General features: G+C 39.8%; 2 protein-coding genes across 2 annotated transcripts; one reads left to right on the top strand and one right to left on the bottom strand.

Moving 5' to 3' along the window:
- The first annotated feature begins 768 nt into the window (after nt 1-768).
- On the top strand, nt 769-2,665 carry LOC103404368 (peroxidase 63-like). The gene has a single exon (XM_008343268.4). It carries the CDS (start codon nt 1,502-1,504, stop codon nt 2,483-2,485), a length of 984 nt encoding a protein of 327 aa, XP_008341490.3. The 5' UTR covers nt 769-1,501; the 3' UTR covers nt 2,486-2,665.
- Nucleotides 2,666-5,227: 2,562 nt separating this feature from the next.
- On the bottom strand, nt 5,228-7,579 carry LOC103404367 (U-box domain-containing protein 40-like). The gene has a single exon (XM_008343267.4). It carries the CDS (start codon nt 7,041-7,043, stop codon nt 5,388-5,390), a length of 1,656 nt encoding a protein of 551 aa, XP_008341489.1. The 5' UTR covers nt 7,044-7,579; the 3' UTR covers nt 5,228-5,387.
- Nucleotides 7,580-12,340: the final 4,761 nt, after the last annotated feature.

Consider the following 12,340-nt stretch of genomic DNA (forward strand, 5'->3'; position numbering starts at 1 on the left):
ATTTGGTGAAAGTGATTCGAAGATATCTCTTTCCGATTTAGATAGACATTGCCATCACTGCCAAATATTTGGAAAATAACTAGACATGGGAACAAAACCCAGCTTAGATGGGACCGGCATGCACATGCAAAAATGCAGTTGTCATCACATCTGTTTGTCATCTGTACAATTAATCTCTGTAATTTTCAACAAACCCTTTTGTTTTGGTTCAGACAGTATTCCACTTTTGATCTTCCGGTCCCACTGTAAATGTGCTTTCGTGCTTTCTGCTCAAAGGGTAAGGGCCATTTTCTTTTTAAGTTTAACCGCCCAATAACAAATATATGTTTTCCGGTCTTTATTTTTGAACTTCTCGTTCGACTTTATAGACTCTATTATATTTTCCTTCTGTTTTAATCGATTAAATGATCGAAAGAAAATTAAGAGATAAAAAATTAGAAAGGGAGTGCAAGAGGTAAAAAAAAAAAAGAATTAAGATTCGTTTGATTACTATATAGTTTTTAATTTTTAGTTTCAATTCTTATTTTTTGAAAATTGAAATTAGTTCCAAAAAAAATAGTTCTTTTAGTTTTCAGATTAAAAAAATAAACACGAAATTGTGTAAAATAAACATGAATTGGTTTTATGGTGGAATCTCAACTTTCTTCATAGTATCAAAGCCAAGTTGTCCCATATATGAAGCCAAACTACCACATGTGCTCCACGTCATCTCGTTATATTGTCCACGTGTTAGGCTTGAAAATTCGTTATACGTGAGGGGACGTGTTGAAAATAAGTTCCACATTGACAGGAGATGAGACTTTACATCGACTTATATCAGGTTGAGTTACTCGCCATGTTAACAAGTGATAAATTTATAACAACAAAGTTATTAGAAAAAAATAAATTATTAACGTGTGTCAATTCACAATAGAACACGTATTTAGCCCCTGGAATCGAAAGTACAACTGGATCACCGACGATTATATGATTCAATAAGAACACGAAAGAGCTGAGCTAGCACGGGATGGGATGGAAATAGCGAGTCCACGTTGACGTTGGACCGTTTGATTGGCGACAGTGATCTATCACGTGACCGACGAAATACGCGGCAAATACAACGTTGCCCTTGCCCCTTTCTCCCCAGTATCCACCTAAACCTAGCCTCCATTTAATACTTAACAACAGCAATCTTTTGCCATAGAACAGGGGCATTTCCGTCATTCCATAAACCTCGAAGCGAAGTCCAGCCCATAATTTAAGTGGGCCGTCCATTGTTCCTTGGCACGATTACCGTGATTGACGGTGGAAAGAGTGCCGCGTGGTCACTCGCTTCCCTCTATCTCTCTCCCTCGCCCCCGTAGATCCTTCTCCTCTACCTCAGTCTCTGTCTCTATTTTCTTCCTCCTCCTCTGAGCTGAAATCCAAAGAGCTTAGTTCTTCCTCAGAGCTAGTTAAACATCCACCGCCCGCCAGCTGAAGCAGTTGGCGAAGCAACAGCCGCCGCAGAGAGAAGCTAAGCATGATGGCATTCCTCATTGTCCTCCTCACATCTCTACTAGCTCTCACCACTCTCCCCGCCGCCGAATCCCAACTCTACACCAACTACTACCAAAAGTCGTGCCCGGGATTCGCCCAAATCGTCCAAGACACCGTCACCAACAAGCAGATAACGAACCCCACCACGGCCGCCGGCACCCTCCGCCTCTTCTTCCACGACTGCCTTCACAATGGCTGCGATGGCTCCATTCTCCTCTCCTCCACCCCCTTCAACAAGGCCGAGCGCGACGCCGACATCAACCTGTCCCTCCCCGGAGACGCCTTCGACGTCGTTGTCCGCGCCAAGACCGCCCTCGAGCTCGCCTGCCCCAACACCGTCTCCTGCGCTGACATCCTCGCCGTCGCCACCCGCGATCTCGTAACCATGATGGGCGGCCCCTTCTACAACGTCCCCCTCGGCCGCCGCGACGGCCGCTCCTCCAATGCCTCCGCCGTCGAAGGCACCCTCCCCCGCCCCGCCATGACCATCTCCCAGCTCATCGAGGTCTTCGGGTCCAGGGGCTTCTCCGTCCAGGAAACGGTCGCCCTCAGCGGGGCCCACACCATCGGGTTCTCCCACTGCAGCGAGTTCAGCTCGGCGATCTACAACTACAGCAAGTCGGCGCAGTCCGACCCGAATTACAACCCGAGATTCGCATCCGGGTTGCAGCAGGCCTGCGCGGATATCAAGAAGAACCCGACCCTCTCCGTCTTTAACGACGTTATGACGCCCAACAAATTCGACAATGTCTACTTCCAGAACTTGCCAAAGGGTCTGGGGGTTTTGAAATCGGACCACGCGCTGTTTAACGACGCCAAGACGCGGCCGTTTGTCGAGCTGTACGCCAACGACCAGAACCGCTTTTTTCGGGATTTTGCCAAGGCGATGGAGAAGCTCGGCGTGTTAGGGATTCAGACCGGAAAACGCGGAGAGATTAGGCACAGATGCGACGAGTCTAATTATTAGTTAATTAGACTTTGTTTTAATTTTTTTTTGTTATTGGAATTATGTTCAGATTTTGCCCAAAATCGAATACAATAGTGTTTTAAGATTTATATAACCGATCCTATTTGATAAGAGAAATATTTGTTGTTATTGTATCGGGATATTTGTTGAGCTGAAATATACACTACATCTTTTTTTGTATTTTTTGTATGGCATCCGACTTTGGCACGGACATTTCAACTACGTTATCTGTGGAGCACCTCTTGAATAATCAAGAGATCATCTTTTATTTTAATCGCATCCGACTCTACTGACTCTTACTCATGTAAGAGTTTGCTCTAATAGAACAGGTGCAAAAAGAAAACAAAGAAAACACAGTGTTCTAGTTAATTTAGCTATATCATATCCGAAATTACTTGCGGATTTGGTTTAGGATAGTGTGTGTTTGTGAGGAAATAGATCATCTTCGGATCCCCTTCCACCTAATCCATCTAATTTGGGATCCAAGCCGTTGAAATTTGATTAAACGGCTACAATTATTATCATTTTTAAAGGAACCCCATGTTTGTAGCCGTTAAATCAAATTTCAATTGTCCGGATCCCGGACTAGGTGGAATCCTCTGTTTGTGAAAACACGATGTCAGCAAATGGCATTGTTGAATACAATTAAATAATTAACTAGGGTTGTAGCTCCCATTAAAAATGATTATAATTTAATGATGAACAAATTAGAGCAAAGCTTTTTAATTTTGAACGGATCATTTTATTGTTTTAAGTTGAATTTTGTCTCTTCTTTACGGCTTTATTCAAGAACTTATTTATTTATTTATTTTAGGTGTTTTAAAAAACAAGAAGAAATTGATTTAAAATATGCTTGCAAATATGCATGTGCATTTCATAATTGATGTTCCAAAACTTTCATTTTTTAATTTGGGAAAACAGATTCTCGTCTTTAGGCGGAGAGAATTTTAAATGTGCTATGAACACGTACCGATACATTAAGTTTAATAATACAATTAATTGGAAGTTTTAGAAAGAAAAAAATCTCAATCAATTATATCATAATACTTGGTTTACCGGACATGAATCTTAACACTCTAAAAAATTACTCATGAGGAGGAGAAGGTTATAGTTAAACATCTAACAGTCGATCATGCTAATTAGAGCAGTATTAGTGCATCTATATATTAAAATATCGGTTGAATCTCTATAAAAAAAATATCAATGGAGCAAGAGAAAAAGAAATAAAAACTACAAGAAAGCTTCATCGTAATCGAGAATTTATTTCCATGTGAGTTTCTTACTTATCACGAAGCTCCCCATCAAATAATGTCGCATCCTCATAAAAGTTAGGACACTGACAACGAAAAATTGTTATATCTTGAAGGTTAAAATGGTTTGAGAGTTTTTCGGTAACCCTAGATTACAAACTACCATATAAATAACTTATGAACTGTAGTCCACTTAGCTGGTTTGTTGCAATTTTTTTTTTCTGAGAAAGGGACCAGCTAGAGGCAAAGTCACGTCAGTCCACAATTTATTAGCGCTAGGAATTGAACTCAGAAGACTCGTAGATGCATTTTAGCCTTCATTTGCCTACTATTGTGTGATTCACCAGCACTAGGGAATCGAACTTAAAACGAACCATGTGAAATACGAGCTTGAAATTCGTCCCAACCACTGGCCATCCCGTTATGGTTGCTGGTTTGAGGCAATTGAGTTAAAGTAAGCAAAAATGCTACTCTTACCATCTAGTTTTACCATTATTTGTAACATCTCCCCTATAGAGATAAGACTTACATGCATTGACGAGTTTTATTTCTATTAGAGAGATGGTACAACTAGAGGATGATTGATGAGTGTAGGTAAATGACTATTTTTCACCGTGGGCTCCATCAAGTACTCTTTTTTAAATGCAATTTTTCAACAGAATACCATTGGGATTGGATGTTGATTGTTGAAACTCGAAATTCAACAGAAGTTTAGTTGGCGATAGATACGGCATCCAAAGCAAAGCTGAAGATTGGGCCCACTACTATTAAGAAGATATGAGGCTGGTTGGATGGTTCAGATGGCCCAGGGCTTGGTTAAATGTTCTTTCCCTCTCCAAAAAGCTCTTTTACATGCACTTTATGTCAACCCAAAAACTTAAGGAGGAAAAAGTCACAACCTCAAGCCCTAAATCGCTAAATGCATAATGTTAGGTCCAGCGCCTACATAAATTGCTATTTGGTACTACAGTTTATGAGTATTTCTCTTTACTTATGATTGAGATGTCTTAGATTCGATTATCGTCAAAGACAAATTTAAACCATATTACTATGGCTAACGCAGTACGAGGTAAGGCCCACTCCCCCACCTTTTAGTGGGGACAACTTTGAATGATGAAATTAAATTAAAGTTTGATGCAACGCTATTGAATTATTATCCAACATGATTTTGGGTAACCAGTGTTTAGAACAGTAAAATTGTAAACCATTAGCTAATGGAAAAATTACATGGCTCGGAACTCGGAAGGGTGGGAGGGTAGGGAAGGTGTAGAACATGAGAGGGTTTTTTAGTTGAGTATTTGGACTGAGACTTCATTTTTAAGAATATAGATGATTTATTGTTTTAGTTTGAGCATTTTTCATGGAAAAAAGAGTCGAGTGAGGCCCTCATTGAGCACATGCCGACACCATCCATGTATTCACAACTACAAATGTTAATTAGGTAATTATTTTCTTGCTCATGTAATTAATTTTTTGGCTATGCAATTTCAAATTTGTGAAGAAAATGGGATTTCATTATGTTTTTGGTATAAATTTAAAACCATGCAATTTATATTTGTTCATATTAAAAACACATGAACTAAATTGAAAGCACTCAAAAAATTATAATGAACAAAAAACCTGTACCCGAAAAAAACCGCCAAATTATGTACTCAAAAGTCCAATGAGTTGACACTCGACTCGTCCAGTCCACCACCGGGTTGACACCGAGTTCGGCTCCCAAACCCCGAGTTGAGCAATTCCGCCCAATCCACTTCATCTTCTTCTTCCTTCTCTTTCCCTCTCATCATCTCCAACATCCGCCTCGCTTTCTCCCTCGCCCGTTCGCTTCCCTTTTTCTCCACCTCTCTCAACACCTCCACCACGCCCGCCTTCTTCGCCAGCCCCTTGAACCTCAAACCGCCGTAGCTCAACCCATACATTGTGGCCACACAACTCTCTTGTGTCGCCTTCGAGTCAAACTCGTTTCCCCTTAACACGCCCACCAAACACTCCACCCCACCAGAATCCAACAATGCGGCCCGCCCGTCGGCACACAAACTCAAATTACACAATGTGAGCAATACCCGACCGGTCATGTGACCCGACTTCAACATTCTCAGAAGAACCGGAACCGAGCCGAGCTTAACCAACTTGGACCGGTTGCTCTGGACGAGTGAGAGGTGGTACAAAGCGAGTGCCGAGTCATGCCGAGTCCGCTCGCTCTCGGACCGGAGTAAGTGCAGCAATGGCGGCAACGCGCCCAAAACACCAATGGCGGTCTTGCAGTCGTCGTCGAGTGCCAAGCTGAAGAGCGCACTGGAAGCGTGTTCCTGCGCCTCAGGGGTTCCGGCCTTGAGCACGTCGATCAGAGGAGGGAGGACTCCTGACCGTACGATCTTAATCTTGTTTGACTTTTCCAGCGACAGATTGACCAACGCTGCGACGGAGTCCACCTGAACGGCGGTGTACCTGGATGTAATCAGAGGGCGGAGGGCGGAGAGCAACCGCGGGGTGCAGAGACGGGCCCGGGCGTCCTCTCTCGTCCGCGTGATATTCCTGAGCGAGGCCAGGGCCTCCTCGATTTCGAACACGTGGCAGCTTCTGAGCTTGATCGGGATTTCGTCCTCTACGGAGAGGGAGGGATTGCTGTTGCAGTTGGGATTTAAAGTTTCAAGTTCCGAGGATGAAGACGACGGGGAGGAGTAGCATCTCGGTGGAGTTGAGAACGGGAGAGGCGGAGCCGCGGAGACCGATTCGTCGGAGCTCGAGGGGAAGTGAGTTGGGAGTCGAGTCTGCTCGGTGGCCGCCTGAGTGAAATTCACTGTAGGGTTGATCAACAGCTGATTATCCGAAACTACGACGTTCTGGGGCTTAGTTTCGTTCCGGGAACCAATGGAGGCGCGGACGATCTTCTCGGCGGAGGCGAAATCGAGGGGCTTGGGAGGATCGACGGAGGACTTGTGGCACCAGCTGAGAATGGCGGACCTGAGGGCGAGGTTGGAGATTACGGAGGAGAAATCTGGCGGCGGAGAGTCCGGGAGAACAGGCGTGAAGCTGAGGGACTTGCAGGCTTGGACGCAGGCGCGCTCGAAGGTGTGGCCGGACGAAACGATGACCGGGTCCGCCATTAGAGAACCGGAGATTGGACAGACGAACTCTTTGGGAGCTTGCGGCTTTGAAGTTTTCGACGGAATTGCCGACGACGACCTCTGAAAAAGCTTCCATCTCCGCCGGGGACTCATGCTTGCACTGCTCATCTCCGCAGCTCTTTCCGGCGTCGCGAAAGCCCATTCGTTCTCTTTTGATTTGTGGACCATCAGCTTCATCAAAGCTTCTTGAAACTCGACACCCGAAAAAAGCAAGTTACTTTCTTCAATTCCGTATTATCTGAGTAAAAGTTCTGAGCTTTAAGCTCAAGCAAGGATTGCGCCTAAACCCCATGATCCTTAATTCAAATTTAATCGGGTTTTGCGAGGCTAATCAGATGGGATTATGGTTTGGATAATTTGAGCAGAGATATGGAGGTTGCCTAACATTTGAAGGTAGAGTTTGGTGGGTATACGGAGAGAGAGAGAGAGATTGGTGTTGTTTGTCTGATGGAAGACACTGGGAAGAGGACTGGGATTCCGATTCCTCTGGTTTGGGAAAATTAGCCGCAATCAGAAAACAAAAGCTGGAGCCTGGAGGTATATCAACAACACAATCTCTTGTTCTTCTTCAAGACTCCAACGGCTTCACTTGTGTTGTAAGTAACTCATTGCCCCTTCATTTTTCACCTTCAATAATTGGATTCTCTCGTCTCGCGAGTGGTTAAAATTCCCATGCTCTTTAACACTGTTTAAAATTTAGCGGACTTCCCGAACTTTTTTGGCTAATTTTGTAAGCATGTCTACTAAGTAGATATTTTTAAAATCTCCGTTTAGGCATTTGGTTACTAATCACTGTTTCGATTAATTTTTAAGTGTTTAAAAAATTTTTAAGTGTTTAAAAAATAAGAAATGAAGTCTAAACTTACCTAAACGCCCGCCTAGCAAGTCTACTCTACTTAAACTTACATGGGTCGTGACCATCACTTAGACAGAAAATTGATAACTTTCATTTTACATTTTATTTTTTCAATAAATTTTAAGAGATTTGTTGAATAACTAAACGAACACTCATTGTATGCTTGTTTGTCAGGTTTTCAATATGTTCTTCTAATACTTTATAATCTATATATCATTCTATTTTGCAATTTGTGCATTTCTATACGATTATGTTTTTTTTTTAAGTATAATAAGACATTTGTTTGTATGTTATGTAATAAATTTAGTTAAAACTTAAAAAAAAACCGCATAGATCCCACTTAAACGCCTAAGTGTTAGGTTTATACCTGTCACCTGACTAGCGCTTATTGCTTTTTAGAACATTCACTAAGTAAGAATCTTTGCTGTTTTCTATGATTGACAAGGAAGATTGAAACTTCATAATTTTACTCAACTTACTGCATTGCATCCACTGATTGTGATAGGCATTAGACACGACTCTATTACTTTATCTATGAAATGAAGCTTAGCAGTCAAATTTTTTTACTAATTTCTTACAATTTCATTAAATAAAACTTTGGAGAAGAATGAAAAGAGATTCTCTTTTCTCTTCTTTCAAAGTTCAAGGATCAAATGATTCTGATTTTTAAAAATTAGATCTAACGGCTAAAAATTATTATAATTTTTAAAAGTTTTTACTAACTTATTTGTTTTCAACCATTGGATCAAATTTTAAAAACCTAAATCACTTCATCCCTGAACTTTGAAGGAAGAGTTCCAAAGAAATTTTTTTTTCGAAAACAATATCCTTGAAGCTTATTCTTTAATTTATTTTTTACCAATTTTCCACGCATCAATTTTGTAGCATGGAAAGTCTAAAAGCTAAAAACACCTTTCTAAGTTTAGACGAAATTGATGGGTGATTTGTTTTACTTCTGCTCTATAATGTAAAGTAAATGTTTGATGCTGCTCAGAGGATATAAGACAATATTCTGCTATGAATAACATGTTTGGTTTTGGAGGTATATTTTGTTGGGTCTAAACATGATGGATTCTAACACGTTACTGGGTGTATATCTCCTCTTTATAATCAATCGCATTACGTAACAAGAGTGATATCAATAAAGTTATAACTGATTGTAAATCATTCTGATATTATGTTTGTAATTTTGTGACGAGATAAATACTAACAGTATGATGTACACTGGTTGTACACAAGAACCGCATTCTAAACAGATGTTGATCCGTGAATTAACAGAAGCTTAGAGAAGGAATGATGTGGAAATTTCTGGACCATCCATCTCATAGATTAACACCATCTCATTGACCACTTTTGCAGACAAATACATGCTGCTACAGCAGTTTGATTCCACCTCTGAAAAAGTTTAAAGAAAAAGGTACTCTCTCTCGCTCTCTCACGTCCTCCTTTTTCTTCAAAAGTGTTGTGGGCAATATATGTCTCTTGACTTACTACGCATGGAGGAGATGTACAACCAAGTCACAAAGAAGAAGAGCGCCACTGATCATTATTGCATGAGAAATGTTAACAGGATTCTCTTAAAGTAGAACTCTTCATAAAGTCTATATCTCCTTATATTTTCTGCATAATATTTTATAATACTGACATGAAAATTAATGTTAAACTGTGAGGATGCAGAAAATCCACAAAAAAAATATCTCACTTTTGAGGCCCCCTTTACGTTTGTCTTATTACATACACTTACTAGTTAAGTTTGTGTAGCCATATAAAATTAGAAATACCTACTTCCTTTATCATTGTTCTAGGCTGGATAATATATCCCTTTGCCTTTTAACCAAAGTGATTGATTCCTTTTTTCTACTCAATACATGGCCCACCCACCCTTCACATAAACTAGGGTTTTTTCTTTCTTCTCACTTTTCTTTTGTTAGATTAAACCAAGTGCTTAATTAGTTCCAAGATTTGAGATTAGTTTATGTTAATAATTTTAATTAGTTAAGAGAGGTAATCTTTCCATTTATTTTGGTTGAACACCGCTTTCATGTTTTCATGGGGAGATCAGATTCTGATCCATGATTTGGTTGTTGTCCTTCTTAATCTAATTAAGGTTGGAGTTGCATGTTTTTAATTAAAAACACACACACACATATATGTATATGAATATTTTGCTTCCAAAATGGTTTTCTTCTAAAACACACTTAAGAAAACTAATTATCTTCTTAATTATTTGACATCTATGTCGAGATTTTAACCGTTAAATTCTTGGTCACCTCAAACTCGGAGTAAATGCCCCATCTTTCTAGGTTATTTTCAGATCAAAAGCTTTGGTTACATTTTACATGCACTTTTCACGTGAGGTAATGCCGCTAATATTTGAAGCTATGACCTGAAAACAGCGGAAGGAGATGAATATTTAGAGTTTGTGGTTTTCACTGGCACCCAATAAGCAACGCATGATTGCATGTTTGCATGATTGCATGATTTAGTTAGTAGTACCTACACTTTAACAAGGACCGGGTTCTAACCGTGTCCTTAATTAGCTCTAATAATCTTTCCATTAAGATCCAATCATAGAGCAGCATATATATCTTCCTGACACTGGCAGCAATTAGTCTAATCCAATATATATATATATTTTTTTTTTAACAAGTCTAATCCAATATATAGGAAAGGGATCCCGCCAAGTCTAAGAATTCGGGTTATTGAAATTTGATCAAATGGCTAAAGTTATTATAACTTTTAAAGTGGATCTCTGTTTGTAGCCTTTGATCAAATTTCAATGGTCCGGATCCCCATACTTGGTGGATTAGGAGGAAGGGATCCGGAGATGATCCCTTTCCCAATATATATGTGTATGTGGGGACGAATATGTATATATTTGAGCCGTTTATCTTTTAGGTTTTCTCTCAAATATCACGTCTATAAAAAATCACTCATCTTTGAAACAGTATGACCATGGGATTAAGGGTTTACGGTTTCTTTATAGAATCGTATTTATCCATTTTCTTCACTACAAATAAATGTATTAATGATTCTGAATTTGTCTAATTGTTTACAAAGATGATCTATGAATAATGTTCTAAAAGATAAATGATTTAGATCATTAAAATACATTAAGTAGTGGATCCCATAAAAACGCGTGCTAAAAATTATGTAAAAAAAGTGGTGTTACGGATCTGCTTATATATATTATTGTGTGTACTAGTACTAAATAATATTGGATATTGGACATGAATAATTTTGGTTCTTTCGTCCCCTTTTGGTATATAAATATATACATTTATATGTGCCCATAGAATTAGAGAATGTTGATGTGGTTTAAGCTTTATGGAAAGAAAGAGTGTTTTCCAACTTTACAATTTGGCATGGACCTTTGTGTTTCATCTGCATGGCCTGTTTACCCCTTTCATCCATAGGAGGTTAGGTAGGTCGGAAATGGATCTTCTCCGGATCCCTTCCTCTTAATTCATCAAATCAGTGAATTTGTACCATTAAAATTTGATCAAACGGTTGAAGTTATTATAACTTTTAAAGTGGACTCTTGTTTGTAGCTATTGAATCAAATTTCAATGGCACAGGTTTCCTAATTTGGTGGATTATGAGGAAGGGATCCAGAGAGGATCCCTGCCCAGGTAGGTCACCATCTTCATGGTAAAATGCGCATTGTGTTTAGCTTTTTGTCTAATCCTTCATGTCCTGTCGACGGAGATGGACTTCTCTATCTCCGTCACAGTGTTTTTTTAATCTTTATCTCTCTCCTTGCGTGACGGGATCAATCACGGTATGATAGAGACAGAGAGCGAGCGATACTGCCATGGGAAAGGGAAGTATTTTCACTTGTGAATATTCCTGCTATGAGCTTCAAGGAATGAAGAGTATGGGAAACGGGCAATTCGAACGTAATTTACATGGAGAAAAGAAGGGGATTTTCTCGTGGGGCCTCTGCATGTTTGTGGAGTAGGGAATTGGATTCTCGCCGGCAATTTGAAACCGAAAGAAAAATAAAAAGGAAACGCCTTTTGCTCCACCAACCTCTCTCAAATGCCATTTCATATGTTAGATGTTTTATACAAGCGATATTTTATTTTAAACTAATCTACATTTGTATTAAGAGGAATTTGAACCCAGATGCATATAGGAGAGTCATTCACCCTTGCAAATGTGGATGGATATTTTAGTATCTCCGAAATACGAGCACATAAGCCATATGTTATTTTACAAGCGAATGAGCATTTAAAGAAAAATAAATAAAATCCTTTCACTTGTAGCTATTATTATTTCAACGTCAACAAATCATACACTATTTTAGATGTTTATGAAACTTGTAGCCAGTATTCGTTCTTGATCTTTATCATCTATACAAGTATCCAAAACATATACAATCTTAAGAATGGGCTGCAAAGTTGGCGTCCTATTTTTGTGAATGGGCTACTGAGGATGAATTGGTCACTGGCAAATGCCAAGTTTAAAGATCCGAGTTTTAAATTAGGCGGTAACCCATCCCGTTGATTCACATTACACAAAGCAAGTATTTGGATCTCTCTCTTTTTAACGGCCCACATCTTCAGGGCTTTGGACTCTACACATAGATATTTTGGGGCTCTCGACCACTGTTCTA

This window comes from Malus domestica, chromosome 17, assembly GCF_042453785.1.
Source record: "Malus domestica chromosome 17, GDT2T_hap1".
In the NCBI taxonomy this organism is placed as follows: domain Eukaryota; kingdom Viridiplantae; phylum Streptophyta; class Magnoliopsida; order Rosales; family Rosaceae; genus Malus; species Malus domestica.